This window comes from Pelecanus crispus, chromosome 2 (assembly GCF_030463565.1).
Source record: "Pelecanus crispus isolate bPelCri1 chromosome 2, bPelCri1.pri, whole genome shotgun sequence".
Taxonomy (NCBI): Eukaryota; Metazoa; Chordata; class Aves; order Pelecaniformes; family Pelecanidae; genus Pelecanus; species Pelecanus crispus.
Genome location: NC_134644.1, coordinates 155,520,247 through 155,537,991, shown reverse-complemented (window position 1 = coordinate 155,537,991; position 17,745 = coordinate 155,520,247). Strand labels below are relative to the sequence as shown.

General features: G+C 40.6%; 2 protein-coding genes across 3 annotated transcripts in view; one reads left to right on the top strand and one right to left on the bottom strand.

The window, feature by feature from the left end:
- Positions 1-6,295: 6,295 nt before the first annotated feature.
- On the bottom strand, positions 6,296-11,677 carry ENY2 (ENY2 transcription and export complex 2 subunit). The gene is made up of 4 exons (XM_009492906.2): positions 11,447-11,677; positions 9,498-9,568; positions 7,498-7,572; positions 6,296-6,556 (listed from the first exon to the last, which is right to left on the bottom strand). Exons 1-4 carry the CDS (start codon positions 11,512-11,514, stop codon positions 6,480-6,482), a joined length of 291 nt encoding a protein of 96 aa, XP_009491181.1. The 5' UTR covers positions 11,515-11,677; the 3' UTR covers positions 6,296-6,479.
- Positions 11,678-12,170: 493 nt separating this feature from the next.
- Positions 12,171-17,745, top strand: part of NUDCD1 (NudC domain containing 1) — a 52,785-nt gene continuing 47,210 nt past the window's right edge. For both annotated transcript variants that reach the window (XM_075705460.1, XM_075705461.1), the window contains exon 1: positions 12,171-12,311. In XM_075705460.1, coding sequence (XP_075561575.1) covers positions 12,194-12,311 — 118 coding nt within the window. In that variant the 5' untranslated portion in view covers positions 12,171-12,193. The remainder of the gene's footprint in view (positions 12,312-17,745) is intronic.

Here is a 17,745-nt window from a genome sequence, read left to right as displayed (position 1 = left end):
TGCATAGCATGGAAAGGCCATGAAGTTTTGTTGGGGAAAGCATTTAGGAAAGCAAAGGATTTTCTTTATAGTTTTTTTTTTTTTTCTGAGGGGGGAGAATCATGAAACTGTTCTTTGTTTATTCATACTTCACCATGTGTTATAAGAATTTCTACCTATTGGTAAAATGTTTCTTTTCTTTTTTCCATGGCCTCTGCCAGATCTAATTGTCTCATTTCAAGAAGAATTATTTTAAAGTTGGGAAAATAATAGAAAAAAGCCCTTAAATTAATCATGAATCCTCCCTTTTCCCATTTTAAAACAAATCAATTCAGCAAAAAGACCTATGTTATAGCTCAAAAACTTCAAAACTCAAGTTCGTATCTGATCGCCTATGTGCCAAGCCCAAGTGGCTGTTGGAAGTGTTGAGCCAGCTTCAGACAAACTTTACTGTCTCAGTAAAATTTGGATTGGGACATCTAGATCCCAGTTTTGATGGGGGAAAAAACCCAGCAGCTGGTTTTGAATATAACTGCGTAACCTCATATATATAGCCTAGAGGAGACAGCAATCAAAGAAGGGCAATGAGGAAGTGAAATAAATACCTTTTTTCATTCTTTATCAAGTTTTCCTGTTTACCTCGTGATAGTGAGGAAGCATTTTAAGTCATCTTTATCATTGCAGCAGTCAGTAGGCAGAAAATAGGCATACATAATACTCTTTCTGATCTTCATTCAACCAAGGAGGAACAGTCCTCTTCCATCCATTAATTATTTGATGAAACACCTCCTTACAAAAAAAATGTCAACAGATTTTGAAATGTAATCTGAACTACTCAAATATTAGCAAACTGATCCAGGATTTGGGCAGAAACTTGCCTTGGAATTAAATGTGCATGAAAAACTTAACAAACAGATTAGCTATATAGGAGCATTTTTCAATCTGAGTTACAAAAAAAGATTTTGTAATGCTTAACTGTTACTGCCACTTCCATCGGAGAGTCCAAGGGCATTGCATTCCACCCAGTTACACCTGTACTGGGACAACTTCTGCTTGTGTTCAACTAAAGCAGCATTTCTCTTTATGGAAACATCATTGAAAGGTTCACCTTGGAAAGTGTTAGAAAACAGCATTTAAGATGCTGCTCAGCTTTTCCAGAACAGAGGAGTTAAAAAGCAGAGGACATTTATACAAGTCAGTGAACTGCTCCGGACCTTACATTTTTGGGGATACCTCTGTTTCTTTTGCGAGGGAGCAGAAGTATAAACACAGAGTATTTATTCTGGTTTTCTTTTCTCAGCTGGAAGAAACTGAGCTGCTGCTGCCAGCTCTGGGGAACACTCATCGGCGAGTACTGCATTTCCAGAAAGTGTGAGTAACTCTGAACTAAAGCAGCTCTTCCAGAAAAGCATCTTGTACTCAGCAAAGCATTGAAAAATGAGGGATCCGCTATATTTCTTCATAGTTTGTTCCAGTGATTAAACAGCTGTACTTTTACAAATGCCATCTTGTTTTAAATTTGAATTTGTCTGACTTCTCTTTCCATCTACTGTTTATGCCTTTCTCTATTAGATTAAAGTGCCCTTTGTTTCCTGTTTTCTCCCTGAGGAGGTTCTGACACGACAACCGCATTTTCTATCAGCCTTCTTTTCAATAAACTAACACTGGGAGATTTTTAAAGCTTAACTAGCAGTGCTAGCCCTCAATAATTCCTTTTTCTCTTTCAGTACTCCATTTTTTCCTTCTTCCTTTCAGAATTGCAAGTCATACATCATGAGTGTCAGTCTCACCAATGCAGCGTACAAAGCTAAGATCAGTGTTATGCTCATCTCTGTTTGTATGTATTCAAAGATCCCATGAAAGCAGATGATGAGTTTTTCACTATGATTTCCAGTGTCATTGCTTTCCGGGAAATTAAGCGTTGCTTTTGCCCTCTGCACTCGATGTAAAAACTCAGTGCTGCACTGACTGCGTACACAGACAGTTGAAGGGAGCGGGCCAGCAGAAGAGGCCAGGTTGCTCTGCCCTTGTCAGTATTCACCCACAGGCTGCCAGCCACAGATTTTATCAGCAGCAACTTGATACTTTACCCCAGGATCAATGACTGAAAGAATGGATAACCTCCTAGTAACACCAACAAACAGAAATCAGCAGGGGTTTCTTAGAGGGGTATTTTTTGTGATCTACCACTAAATCACTTCACTAGTTACAAGGTAAGCATAAAGAACATTTTTAAGAATAACATTGTTCAGATGGAAAGCACCATGGTAAATGTGAAATACACTAAAGCGAGATTAGGCTTTTTCTCATTCCAAGCAGAATGCTGATTAACCTATTCATTACACTAAAGTGGTGAAGTATAAATTATTTATGAGGAAAGGAATTTATTTTTCCTCATTCTGGGCTCCAGTCATTACAAATTTGGCTCTGCAGCCACAGCTGTTTCTTTTAGAAACTGAATAGCTGAGAAAAACAGGCCAAGTAGAACACAATTCTGATTTCAATTGCAAATATTTAGAAATTTAAAGAAAGCCAGCAAGTAAAAGCATTGGATATTTTTCATTGCTCCAGTGAAAACTCAGTCACTAAGTAAGTTAAAGCCAAGCTATCAAGGTGCCACAATCACTACAATTAAACATTCCTTTATGTGAAAGAAAAGATGAGGACATGGGCTAGGTAGTGCAGAGCTGTCACCCCAAACGACCCTCCAGAGAGAACTGAGAAGCAGCAGTAATTTTTTAATAGCACTGATGGACTCTTACTGGATTTAAACAGACTTCAGACATACTTGTTCTCCAAATGATAAAGGTCCGTATGGAAACATTATGGCAGTAAACAAGAATGAAGGAGAATGGGAAAAAAAGAATAGGAAAAAAACAATTGAAAAACCAAAATTATAAGGTTCTGTCTAAGATGTAAGTTTGACATCTCAGCAGAATTTTTTGATGCTGTTACTGTTTTATAACATTTTTTGACTGGAATATGTCAATGTGGAGAAGTATTCATGGGGAAATAATTATCAAAGAAATTAGAATCTAACCAGTTTCAGTTCATTGTGTATTTCAGACCCCTCAGGGCCTGACTAAGGGAGAGGCTAAGCTAATTTTTTTCTATTGGTCTTTCATTGACAGCGGTAGGACTATTCAATTCACTGTCACATAGAATTTGGATTAGTGCACATCCAGAGCTATACCAATTTACTCTAGCTGTTATCTGACCCATTACTTCAATGTCATTTTACAAACTGATTTGATTTTTTACAGGCTCGTCTACAAAAAGACCAAGCTGAATCAGCTACTAGAGTGTATATATTGGGCTGCCATCTAAAAGAGGTGTACACCCACAGCTGAGCTAATTGACATCAATCCTAAATTGTCACTTCTTGGCTATCTAGTTCTGGGTGCTGTCTGCCTTTATAAGGAACAGATGCATTTCATGACATTGAAAATGCTGAAAATTTGAGGAAAAAGTAGTTAATGCAGCTGTCTGTATATGCTATAGGTATGGAACCTTTAGCAGCACAGATCATCTTATTTTTCAGTGTGCGGAAAAAACCTCAACAGGACAATAATGTTCTGGCTGAATCCTGAATGTTACTGATTGTTTGCAGTACTCAACCAAATGAGTAGAAACTGAGATTGCGCAGAGAACAGTTTGCAAAACAAAGCCACCCTGTGCATCTGAGAATAAAACCTGCAGTTAAAGCAAAAATGTGAGGCCACTAAGGGGACCTATTTATTCCTCAAGAAACCATCTCCCATTGCTGATATCACCCCACATCTAACTTCTTTCTTAGAAGATCCATCAAGATACCTCTGACCTTAGAATCATAGAATGCTTTGGGTTGGAAGGGACCTTGAGAAATCATCGAGCCCAACCCCCCTGCAGTAACAGTCCGCTCCAGTGTAATTTGGATCCGCACGTGTTGTCAAACATGCTTTTTGCCTAGCTACGGAATGGAGGCGGCACTGGTGTGATTAACAGAACTCACTGCGGCAACATGTGGCATTGGGCTGTTTACATCAGAGAGCAGCTTGTGTTACGCTGAGACGGGAGCTGCTGGTGTGTGGCTGGAGGGCAGACGCTCTCTCCTTTTCCTTCTGGGTCTCTGAACGCTCTTGCATTTTAAGCCAGTCTGGGCAGAACTTTACAACTTACTTTTGGAAGCATGTGAAAAAGCTATTTGTTAGCTTCAGATTGGTCAGCACAACTTTCTCAAAATTCATACGGCATTCAGTCTTTATTCTGTGCCAAGCATGAGCTGCCTACAGAGGAAAACTACACCACACTTACAGCAACTGCACTTCAACTGTCATGTTCTAGATGGAGTCTCAAATGTTTACTAATCAGACAACAAGCCTTCCACAGTTTGGTGTATGAATATGTTAAGTCTGGCCTTTCCCACCTCAGTGAAGGAAATCAAGTGGAAGCTCTGGAGCAAGTTATTGTGTGCCCATGACACACTGCAGCCGTTCATCAAGAAAAGACTTTTAAAGTGATGTGCAAAATATTGAACATCAGCAAAGACTTCTAAGAACAAAAGAGTAAAAATACAGAGGATATTTTACAGGCTTGCCGTATATTAAAAATAAACTCAGCTAGGGTATGTTTTGCTAGATTGTGTGAAGAAACATTCTGTACTCCATCAGTTACTAGCGTTGGGTAAATCAAGTCTAGAATGAGGAGCTCAGAATAAATCTACATATATGCAATTCAAACAGAACATGCTCATTGCAAATGAAGTTGCAATTAAACATTGAATTAACATACTCAACGCAAATAAACTTTTTAAAAAAGAAGATGGACTTCTAAGCAGAAGAAAGAATTTTCTTCTTTCTGACATCCACCATTATTTGGTGTAGAGACAATGACATACAGCAAGTATGCTCAAACTGGTATGAAGGTAGATTTAAAACAGTGCGGCACAGGCCCTCGGAAGGGGTATCTGTGTACTGCAGCAGATCCTGATCCCGGCTCCTGCGATGTTCCAGTCGTAGCAGGAACTCGGTCTTGTGTAGACAAAAGGCGTTTGTGACCGGTTACATCTCATCCCATGGAGCGTCGGTATCGCCCAGTTTACGCTGACTTTTGTCTAGTGTCAGACTTCGCCTTTGAGTATTGCTAGACTTTTCTCTCCCCTCTGTCCCCCAGCGCGCAGTCTGAGTGGAGAGGTTGACACAACGCTCGCAGCCTGGCACCGACAGCCCTGCTGCTGCCACTTCGCCCCAGCCCTGTGCAGGTGACCAGCTCGGCCGCGCCGCAGCCCAGCGGCCTGGCTCCGCCGTGGGGCCGGGGGCAGCGGCAGGGTCGGGGGCAGCGGCGGGGCTGGGGGCAGCGGCGGGGCTGCCAGCGCCCGCCCCAGGCATGGGGCACGGGTGCCCCCGAGCAGCTCCTCGGGAAGGGCTCACACCGAGGGCTAGGGGGAGACACAAATCCACGGGCGTAGGCACCGCTTTCTAAGCGGCTGGCGAAGAATAGCTCCACGCTAAGTGACAGGTTTTAGAGTATTCTTCTAATTAGGAGGATTAAGACTTATGTTGAGTCAAGTCATTTTTCACAGTAGCCAAGTCACAACAGTATCTAATTGCTCATTCAGTTCCTGCTTATGCTTCTCCTCCACGTCACCATCTACTAGACACCTCCAATCAAAGCTGGCAATTAAATGTTCTCTTTCCTGATCCTCTCTATTCATCAACTGTATTTTCACAGCTATTTATAGACCTGGCTGATGTTGCAGTTACAGATATGAGAATTTAAAATAGGTCATCTTAAAAGACGTTTGCAAATTATTGTATCACACTTAAATTTCAAAAGGCCCCAAAGATCCACATAATTAAAAATTACCAGTAATATAGGCAAAGCTAGAAAATAGTAGTAGTTGCAGATCAGAATAGTGACTCCTTTTAATTAAAGTCAACAGGAAGAGAGAATTATTGATAAAAGATACAACTGCCTTTGAAGAATTCATCCTCCCATGAACTACTGAGTATTCGCAACACAAGTCAGAGACTTCAAAACCACTCACTCTCTAGTAAAGAGGCACCAAGAGGAATGCCACCCACAGCGTCATGTAGCCTTAACTCCATGCTGTTCAGCTATTTAGGAAAAATTCGAAAGGATATGCTCAGTAGCATGTCATATCCCATTTCCCACAGACTTTTTTCCCCCTTTCTGCATTTCTAGTTAAAATACTTGTTAATCATGCTTCTTTTTTGAAATACTGAGCAAGTTTGCACAACCGTATAAAATTATGCATTAAAAACTGGAATAGGTGACACCATATTACAGTGCGCTGACAGAGAGAAGAGCCTTAGAACCGCAAGTCCACAAAATTTTTTATTAAAATAACACCAAGTTTAAGAAATCGATGCAGTGCAAAGAAACTTCAACTCATCATACAAAAAAAAAAAAAATTTCCATCCTTAAGTATGGAAACTGCATTCCAATCCTGACATGATTGACATAATACAGAAACACTGTATCCCAGATAAACGTCAAAGTTAAAGACTGGCATGCTGGGCAAGGAAGGTTCTTATTCTTTGCAGGAGTTCTTTCTTTACACTGTCTGGTACCAAGGCTGAAACACAAATAAGAAAGCAGGAAGTAAGAGAGACAAAATGGAAAATATGCTAATACCAGCCTTTTACAACAGCTACTTCTATTCTTTCTTTGTTCTTGCAATTCTGTTAATACCTAAAGTAACTGAAGCTACTTGATTTCCATAGAGCATATCTATATTTCTCCCATTTAAAATAAGATAAAATTGAGGTCCATTGAGAATGCTGTTGGTGGTGGTGGTTTTTTGCCTAGCCATAGTCAAGAAAATTGGAGTTTGAGGGAAAAGATTATTCAACAGTAAAGAGGATATAATCATCAGAAACTATTTTGATTATCCTACTTTTTTTCTTCACAAATTTAAGACAAAAAAAATCTCTCAGCTGTGACCTCAGAGTAAGGGTCTTCAGCAAGTTATTTTGAAGGCCTGTTTTTATTTAAGACTTAATTAAGTTTTCTCCCACTAACACTAAAGCCTATTAGAGAATCCAAGAAAAACTATATAAAGACGACTGCAGTATTTCCTTAAGAGATTCCATTTTTCTCTATCTGTACGCTATGTTCTTTCCTTTTCCCACTTCCCCTTACACTAGTACTTTTAGTTCAGATTTTCCATCTTAAAAAGAATTGGAATTTTAAAACATCCCTGCCTTACACACCAAGTTTCCTTGGGACCATGAAGTCAATTATAAAGATGAATACAGACCCATGACTAAATGATATAACCTGCAAAAGCAGTCTACACACACAGCTCATTACAGGTTTTGAATGGCTGTTACACAATACAAATCCACATTTAATTTGTAGTTGATATCAAGCTATTAACATTTTTCCTTGAAGCTATTAACATTTTTCCTTGAATCCAACACAAGCAAGTTCATAGTGCTGCTTTCAAAATATTAATGAAATACAGGTAGGTATGTTTACTGATGTACTGCCACATCCATGTTTGCATTTTCTTACCTCTGCCTTTGGGAGTGATTTCTGCCACCAAATCATCAACAGTAACATGCTCTAATCCTTTTTCTTTAATGACATCTGGGGAAGACCAAGACAGGTATTTTAAGTCTTAGACAAAACTTGTGCCAATGATTAAGAGACGAAACCTGCATGCATAGGTCAGAGAAGATGAAGTAGCTTGTGACCTGAATGCATGTTATTAACTCAGTACCTACACTGCATATTTAGTCTCTCATTCATACTGTAAGTTTAAGGATGGGAACTTGTCACTACTGATGTATCTTGATCGGTTTGTATTTTAAAACATTATGAAGTTTAGCTTATCTGAGCATTACCAGAGGTGCATACTACCAGAGTGTTGTAGCAGTTCACAAGTTGGTCCGCTTATCTCTTCAAACACATTATTTACATAATAGTGAGAAAGAGGTGCCATTGGAAAAAGACTTTGGAACATACAACAAGGGAGAGACAGTAAATACTTACTACTCTTCCTAACTGGTTTAAACAGCATCTCTCTATGTATTTCAGAAAAGTAAAAAAGCATATCTGAAAGAAAGGTATAAATCTATAGCAAAATAAAAGCTATGATTAAGATATACTGTATGATTAATACATACCAGCATTTAAACAAATTGTCTACTTACAGTGCCTTGAAGACTACTGAAAAATACAGAAGTCACTGTTGAGAAGAAACCTCAATTCAGTAGCATAAACCTAAAATATTTTGTCCAAACGCGAATGTTTTTAACTATATATCAGTATATAGGGCTGATTGTCCCCAAGACACTAAATATGTTTTCTGAACTGACATCACATGGACTATTTGTAAACTGTTTTTCTTGGCTGAATTCCCTGTAGAAATTAATCCTGGATTGCTCACCTATTGGCCCTAATCCACAATGGCAAGAGGCTCTAGAACAAGCTACCAAAAAAACCCACACAACCTAATAAAACAACAAGAACCACCCCCAAATCCTTCTCTGTCCTTTCTGTCGGAGGTTATTAGGCCCTTAGCAGGGACAACTGGACTTATTTTTGCATTCTCAGCAGCTGCAGTTACAGTTCAAAATACTAACGTAAACCTAACATTTTTGCATAACTGTACTATAGCAGTTTATAAAGTGTATACTTGAGAAGGCAGATAAACATCCCTTTTGCTATCTGTACTACGGAAACGGGTAATCTCTGCAGTGGCATCAGGCAGACAACTGCAATCATGAATCATTTCAGCCTTCTCTGCAAATCCACCTATGAAAAGAATTTAACACACTCAGCCCTACAAAAAGAACAACTCTGTAATGGAATGTTGAGTTGCTGGGCACAGAACACCAAATCAGAATTAAAGCAAAAGCTCAAGGGATTTATTGTTTGCTTTAAGGAAACTTCATCATGCAGTAATATTCCTGGAGACTAAAATACTATTTATAACAGTTTCATACAATTTACAAGTCAGTAAATTGTAGTAATACTAAATACTTAACTCAAAACTACAGATTTGGGTATTTAGAGACTCATCTGCTTGTTTTCTCTCATTTGGAGTTGATGATCCTATTTTTAAGAATTGTATTCAGAAAGGGTACAAATGCACCTCTTTCTCTCCCATATGCACACAACAAAGTTCTCTAAAGTTTCTAAGTTGCGTACCGCTGTATTTGCTCTATTTTCCTTTACCTTGGTTTTTATTGTCCTGTGGTAAGGAAGTGACCTCTCAAAACAAAAAGCTGTATCATCATGAATATTTAGGGAACCAATTCCAGTACTTTTCTCAGAAGCTTAAAAACTTTCACATCAGAGAGGAAATTTCAAGATGATTTTTTTTTTTATTTTTTTGGCCAAGATGGCAAGATGCTTTCTTGCATGCAAAACCAACTGCCAGGGATACTTTCCTCTTGCCCAAGTCTCATTTAAATTGAGTGTTAGGCAGTAAAGCTTTCATCTGGGACTTCTATTTGGCCAGAACCTCAGTTGATTACAAAGGGTATTAGTTATTTGACCACCGTTACCTTTGCAGTGTGCCTTCAACTGATCCTTCCAGCCGCATTCAATTAATTTGGCTCTCAGCAACTCTTTAAGGCTGTTAAGACAATATACAAACTTCTTAGGAACAGCAAAAATTCTTGACAGCTTAAATATGATTCAGTGTGAAAATTAAGCTTACAACTACTACCCATAGCAGAACTCCCAGACCAGCAGCAGAAATGGCTGAACAGCATGTGAATCCTAACCTGAATGAATACCCATTTCAGTTTACCATGTTGGACTAAGAGGAGTCGGTAGCTCAGGAGCTAATTCACAGCGCTTCTTCAGGCAGCATTGATGCTGCAGCCACAGAAATGAGGAAGAAGCCCTTGAATCACTTGAACTGCCCGAGACTACTCTGTTAGCAAACATATGCTAACTTTCAAAGTTAGAAAATTTCACCTTAAACCAGGCCTTCAAAATAAATAAAACCTTCCCTCTCCTTTTTGAAAGGAGAATTATGTACTACTGTCTTCAACTGGGGGTTTCTCTCCCCAGTTACACTTTACCTCATGTCAGGTGAAGATGCAGTGATCATGTATCTTACCCTCCTAAGCGTGGTTAGCGATTATAAGCATAAGCAACAAGGATTCAGGCATTAAACAGAGAAGACACACAACAATCTGCCGCAATGATCCACCTACTCCGTATATCAAAAGAGAACATTGAAAGCTAGCTAAAAAAAGTGAAAATTAGCACTGAAAAACAGAAGAAGGGAAAATGAAAGTAAGACATGATAATAAGCTTTAATATCTTCATCCTTTATTCCATCAGCTAGCAAGCCTACTTATTTTGTACCATCCTAAATAATTCTAGCAAAATTCTGGTTTTATGAATGAAGGGATTGCAGCAAGAGGCTGAACTGCGTAGGTCTAATCCTTTTTATTTAGTGAATTGTGTAGAGGGCAGATGAATGGATGACGAAAAGCAGAGTAACAATACAGGTGAAATTCACTGCTGCTGGATATTTCTTAATTCAAGAAATCCGAGTGCTCTGTCTCTGATCATAGTACAGCTCTGATAAAGCTTGTTTATAATACAACTTTTGACATCCAGTCAAAACTCTTCTTACTCTTACAGTAAAATAGGTCCCAATACCATTTCAAAAAATTGCTTGCTTTGCTGAAGCTCTGTCCAATCTCCAAGGGGATGGTCACAATGAGGAAAAAGCAGAGCACAGACACCATGTCAGCCTACAGAAGGTTACCCTAGGGTGCAGGGCTATGCGATGACCTAGGAAGAAGACTCCTTCTCATACAGGCTTTGAAAAACGAAGGAAATGGAGCTTTTGGTGCATGGTGTTGCAAATATAGTGAAATGATGAGGATGGAAATGTCCTAAGCATGCCAGTCATATGTAAATACAATGCAAATAGAACAGACTGAAGAGACAACAAAAGGCCAAAAACTAGCAGCCACATTACATTGCGTAATTTACTTGTTTGCATTTATTGGGATCTCTACAATGACTTGCACAAGTGCTGTTTTATGCGTTCCACTGTATATTTCTTTCCCTAACAAGAGAAGAGATAGGAACACAAGAAAAACTTAAGAGCAAAAAAGGAAAGTTTTGTCTCATTCTCTTTATCAGGAAATAACAAGACTTAACTACAACAAATTGCATTTAATGCTGATTTTCATATGAACAAAGAGCTTTCCAACACAATAGACCAGAACAAGCAAAAGCTTTAGAGTTCATAAGCCAAACACCCCATCCTTTATTTTCCCAACTTCTCTTTTGAAGTGTAAAACTAAAATGAAACTGTTCAAAAGGCAAAAATGTATTTTTTTTATATAGTTTTATATAATGCACAAGACTTCCACATGCAGGTATTTGAAGAATTTAAAGTTTACTTAATCTCTGCTTCCAGGTATAGTTCATGCTTGCTAATATCTAAAGCCTCTTGCTGGCATGGGGGAGGAAGCCTACTTACCGTTCTCGCTCTCCCGTTTCTATTAGCTTTTGGTTAATGGTTGCTCTCATCTGGGCATCTTTATTCATTTTGGAAATCTAGGTTTTTCCACAAACCTACACAGAGCAAAAGAGAGTTTTGACAAACACTGGCGTCACTCACGCGGCGAGCAAGAAGAGTCACTTGCACAGAACGGCACGCAGCGCCGCGCCCGCTCACGCATCCCGGCAGTCAACGCTCGGAACGCCAGGACGTGACCGGCTCCGGCGAGGAGCGCGCACGCAGCAGCACCGCAACACCATTCACCGGCGGCCCCAGCGCCGGCGGCACCGGCAGGGCGCCCTCGCCCGGCCCGCCCGGCGCCCCAGCGGCTCCCTCGCCGCGGCCGGAGCGAGAAGGCGGGCGCAGGGAAAGGCGCCGGCAGGCCCCGGCCCCGGCCCCGGCCCCGGCCCCGGCTCACCCGCCGCGGCGGCGGCAGTCCGGGCGCAGGAGGCGGGCTGTGCGTCCGGGAGGCGGCTCCGCCCGCTGCCCCGCCCACCCCCCGCGCGCGGGCGCCGCCGGAAGCGCGGTCTGCGCAGGCGACCACAGCTCCCGGCCTGCCCCGGGGCCCGCGCCCGCGCCCGGGCCTGGACTACCGCTCCCGGCAGCCCCCGCCGCTGCCGCCCGCCGGCGCCGCCCTTCCCGTGGAGCTGCGCGGCGGCTGCGGCGCGTCGCCCGAGGGGCCGCCGAGTTGCAGCCTCTTGCCGAAGTTTTTCCCGGAGCCGCGGCATGGCGGGGGCCGCGCACTGCTCCCTGCGGGCCAAGCGCCTGCTCTTGGACCCCAAGTTCGAGGGCTACAAGCTGTCCCTGGAGCCGCTGGCCTGCTACCAGCTGGGGCTGGACGCGGGTGAGGAGCGGGGATGGGCCCGGCGGCGTGCGCGGCGCGGGGGGGTGCGCCCGCCGGGCCGCCTCTTCGCCCTGCGGCCCGGCCGGCCCCTCGGGCGGCGGGGGAGGGGGCCGGCCCGTCCGCCTTCCCCTCCGTCCTCCTGCGGTGCCCCACGGCCCGACCTGGCCCGGCGGCCCTCGGCGCAAGCGTGCCCTGCGGCGGGGAGAGCCCGGCCCGCCTTACCGGGAGGCCTGCGCGCCTGTCCTCCGTCGGGAACGGCGGGCCTTTAAGAGACCCAGCGTTCCGTCTCGATTTTTCGCGTTATAATTGGATGCACTATTGTCATTGCCCGCCCCCCCCCATGTGGCTTCATGGTGGACCAAGGTCTGTGACTTGTCAGATCGTTGTCTTGGAACTCTCTGCCGCTGTGAGTTTGAACTTAGTTTCTAAATGGGTAAGAGAGCCTGTGTGCTAAATCTGGGCTTGGCTCGTGCATACGTGGTAAGGCCAGAGGACCAGCTGAGGTAGTTCAAAGTGATGGTGTCTGAAATGAATGCATGTGATCTAGTGAACTATATATGAAATTAGTATCTTCTACAAACTGTAGCGAATTAACCACTTTTCCTTCTTCCTCTGCCCACAGTTCAGAGGTGGATCTTCACGCTATTCATTCCATGCTCTGCTTTTTCTGTTAAGCATTATTAGCATTTGAGGTACCGGTCCATTAATGGATGATTTCAGCGACTTCTTAATTCACTGAGAAGAACATTCACACAAAGTCATGTTGGGTGTGTGCCTACAACCTTAGCCATGCCCCCTCAAATCTCTCAGCATTCTAGATTTATTGATTTGTGAAATTTAGGTCTTTTGTAAGGTGGGTGAATTAGTTTACTTTTTTCATAAAGCTAGGACAGTAATATACAATTTGGGTGGACTGATCTCTGCCTCTATATCTGAACAGTATACATGTCTACAGAGTTATCTGTTATGTGTTACTTTAGTTTTCTATTGAATACATTGTATTAATAGCAGGACAGAAAGGTGGTTTTGCCATGGTGAATTGTCAGCAGTAAGGTGGAAGTGGTATGTGAATTCTGTGTTGAAGGATGAGTGAATGAGTTAGGTGATACTGTATATTTATCTATGATAGAACTGGAAAATTTAACGACTAACATTTTTGTTTATATAGTTTGACATTTTTACTGTAAGATTGGTGTAGGAGTTGCCTTTTAAAAGACAGTCTAAATGTAAGTGAGTGTATGTGTGTTAGGAACATACTACAGCCGTGTCAAAGATGGCAACAGTTAGCATAGCAAAGGTACAGTCTCTTAGTTTCTCCTTTATTTGATGTTCTGCTTATGGTCAAAAAAGCTGTGTGGTCCTTCGATAGTCAGTGGTGTACCTATTCGAAATAGATGAGGATTACAGATTTTCATTAAAATATGTGAATGGTGGAGTTGCTAATGGCGAGATGGATCTAGTCAGTTCTTGTCTGTTCAGATACTTTACATAACACTTACAGTAACTTGTGTGATACAAGATGGGTATGTGTGCCCGTGTTGTTTTCTTTCGCCACTTCCCACAGCACAAAGACCCTGACTCATTTCAGTCCAGTTTATTTTGCTGTCCTACTAAATCATTAATACCAAGTCATTTACTCTGTGCTGCATGTGTGTGTGTATATATATATGTATAGATAACTTGGTAGTTTGTGGATTATTACATTAGTATTTGTCACTGAGTGAAGAGTTTGATTTTATTTCTTCAGTGTGGGAGTGAGTAAAGTACAATAGTAAAAAAAAAAGTAAAATGTTTAGGAACGCTGTCAGCATGACTAATTTGTTATTTTATTCACAACTGTGTGCAAAAGTGTGGTATTAGAATCTGGAAGATTAATGTACAAAGGCTGTTGAATTTTTTGTTTGTTTTCCAGGAAACTAGTTCAGGAGTGCTTGTCAAATGACCTAGGATTTGGAGTTCTGCCTGTGTGGCATCCCAGATTTTATGGCAGTAAGGTGAACATGTAGGGTTTATAGTACTTGGAATATTTGACAATAAATAGAAATAGGTACTCATTCTTAAGTAGAACTGAGTTATCTCAGCTGTAGTTGAAGTGTTTATGCAGTGTTATACAAACTTCTGTATTAAGCATTAGAGTATTAATCTTCTTTGTCAATATTTTCATCTATGTTTTTATATTTATCAGTTTTTATGAATTTCACTGCTAGCTATAAAGTAAAATGACCAAAAAAAATGACACACGGAATTGATGCAGGCTTCTACTACTGGAGCAGGTGGACAGCAGCACATGGTATTGCGGGACAACTTGTGGTGGTTGTCACACTCATGTGGACTACAATGAGCTTAATTTTCTTACCATCATGTAAAACTTAGTATTCAGTTCTAAATTGCCTTTAACTGTCAAACTGTGGTTGCCAGGAATTTGCTGTGGTCAGATGTGCAGCTGAAGCAGAAAGAAATTTAAACCAGTTATTTATTTACTAGGTCTGTGGTAGAGGGGAATTTTCTAGTGAATTTCTTAAATATATGGTCACAGTGAGGAAGAATGGCGAAATTCTGATATGTTATGTTCCCTTTTAAATGCTCTGATTTGCATGTTCTTTTTATTTCTTCCTTACTCCTACCCATTCTGTTCTAGTTAATCTAAACTCTCACAGTCATTTCTCTTTTCTCATCTCTTATCCTGGTAACACATTTCAACTAGTAATGAGTCCCACACTATAATGCCTTTAATTCCCAACTCTTCATCCTAAATTTTGTCTATTTTTGTCCTTATTTTCCTTAGTTTATTTCCATAACTTATTTTCAGATGCTTCCTTTGCATTGAGCTTTGTAATGCATTTCTTTTAGATCACTGAACTTTTGGGAGGGAGGAAGGAGTGTCTCGTTCACTGTTACCTCTCCTGCCCTGCCCTAATCTGCTCTCAGCAGAGCCCAAAGCAGTGATTGGAGGCAAATCCTTGTCTCCAACGAGGAGCATGTCTAAGATATGTGACATTTTTAAAGGAATGAGAACCTTGCTCTTGACTTCCACTGGTCAGATGTAACTTGATTCCTTCTTCTTTCCAGAGGCCTGGAATTTGTTCAAATGTGGGTATCCCTCGTGGCTTTCGTCTCTATCTTGTCTATTTGGCAGAACTATTGCACATGTGATGTAGTGTATGCTTTTAGATATAATAATATCTGTAAGGCATGGTAAACATTCACTCCAACATGGTGCTCCTGTTGCAAGCCAGGAGAATACGGAGAGTGCATTCTTTTGATCATGTGCATTTATGGTTTTTTATCACTTTTCTTGAAAAACGATGTTAATGAATGACTGCCCTATTTCTAGCCTGTTTAGATGAGAAGGTCTGTACTTCAGTGAAAAGTAGTTGCCCATTCACTGTACTTCAGTGACAAGCAGTTGCCCATTAGTACTGCCACATGGAAAACATGCATTTGTGTCTTTTTATGGAACCAAAGGCACTGATATGTTTCAAACATTTACAGGGATTTCCATTTGCTATTTCCATTTGAAAAATTAAATACGAATTAAAGTAATGCTTGGGAAATAACTTAAGAAACTGTGAACCATGGCTTTTTCAGACGTTTACAGCTGTAGTTCATAAATCTCAGTTTAGGTCTCAGGCACACGTGTATCTGTTCTTGGGTTGTACTTTTAATTCCTCGAGAAAGAAAAAGGTAACATAGAGGCGAGTTCTGCCTTGTAACTGTTGTTAAAGAAAATGGTTCTTGCAGCTGGCACAAGTCAGCTTATAAATCAAGGCATTGCTATAGTGATACTTTCACAAATCCCGTGCTAGTTTTTGGATCTTGTTCAATTTATTTGTTCAATTTAGCGCATGATAGATCCCATTTAATTTTCATACCTGTGTAAGTAATTTGATCAGGCAAAAATACTTCATTACATGCTATCTGTCAGCCTGTGCTTGTTTTCAGCAAGGTATGTGTTTATTAAACAGTACATTTTTGTGTTTAGTCTATTAACATACTGCAGTAGAATAAACAAGCCTTGTACTTTTGCTCAACAACAGCAATGAAATGATGCTGCCATTAACAATAAAAACATATTTCTTAACGTTAGAAGAATTAATGCAGGGTTAGAAAGATCTTTGAATGCTGATACTAGAAAATAAATAATGTAATCTGTTCCACTAGTAGGTAAGTGTATATGAAATACTAAATTGCTTCCACTGGGTGGCATTGCAAAACAAAGTATGACATACAAGCATATAACATTCGATGCCCTAAAATAATATGTTGATATAATTATTTTACATATTTTCCAGTATTGTAAAGTTGGTTTGATGTATTCAGTAAAACATCTAAAAATGTGTGTGTGGGAGGTGGGGGGTTCTCACCCTTTTTTCTCTACTTTTTTTTCCCAGTTCTGCTTAGTGTTTGATGGTAGACGTAAGACTTCACTATTCATTTAAAGTATAAGACCCTTGATAGTGCTCTTTATTCAGAGATTTTTTTTTTTCGGTGCAGAGTAATAATTATAATAAGATCCAGTGAAGTTAGGGGCATCTTACTCCTGTTGATTCTTATGAGTTGCTTTGTATTTAGTGCCTTTGCTTCTAAGTAAAGGTGGTGTGAGTGAAAATCTTTGCTTAATTATCTTTGAAATATTTGGGGTCAAATTACTTCTTTTAAGCATAGAGCTGGAGATAAATACAGTTCTAGAAAAGCAGCATAATTTTCTTTGTGCTAGTCTGAAATATCACACCTAACTAGGGTTGGTGGGAAATAATATTGAAAGCTGAGACTTAATTTATATATTCTGCGTATTTGCTCTCTTTTGTGGTGTGACAGAGTATGAATCAATGTTCCTGGGTTTTAGTAGTGCAGATTTATTTATCAGAAACTTGAAGGAGACAATGTATCATTCTGTTGAATATAGCTGTCATTAACTGCTGCTTGTTAATTGAACCCGTAAAGTTGAAGCTAGTGAATTAGTTCGTGACTCTTAAAAAAAAAAAAAAGCAGCACCAACACCCTCCCCCAACAACAAAAAATCAGCAAAAAATCCAAACCAAACAACGCCCCCCCCAAACTATGTGACTGAATAAGGTGGTGATCTGATTGAAGTATCTCTTCTTTTCCCTTTATATCAACTTCTCTTTTTCTGAATTTACTTTTTTAAAAGTCTTAATTTCTTCTCTCTTTTGTCCTTAATTTTTTTTGCACTCAGCTCTGTTGGTTTTCTCCTCAATTTTCCAAGGACCATCGAGAAAACTTGAACCTGGAAGGCTGTAGAAAGGAGGGAATGAACTTCATCCTAGTATAAAATCTCCTATAAGCTATCTGAGCACAGGGTATGTGACAGCAGATGGCATTTGTGCACAGGTTTCACTTGATCACAGAATGGGTTTCAATTAATTGAAGACGGAATAGTTTCTCTAATTACTTCTTAGCAGAGAGCTGTATG

Excerpts from the sequence above, each read along its gene's own strand:
- ENY2 (XM_009492906.2), bottom strand. The coding sequence starts at position 11,514 with ATGAATAAAGATGCCCAGATGAGAGCAACCATTAACCAAAAGCTAATA. Across the intron at positions 9,569-11,446 it reads GAAACGGGAGAGCGAGAACG|CCTTAAAGAGTTGCTGAGAG; the intron begins GTAAGTAGGCTT and ends TTGTCTTAACAG. Across the intron at positions 7,573-9,497 it reads GTTGAAGGCACACTGCAAAG|ATGTCATTAAAGAAAAAGGA; the intron begins GTAACGGTGGTC and ends GGTCTTCCCCAG.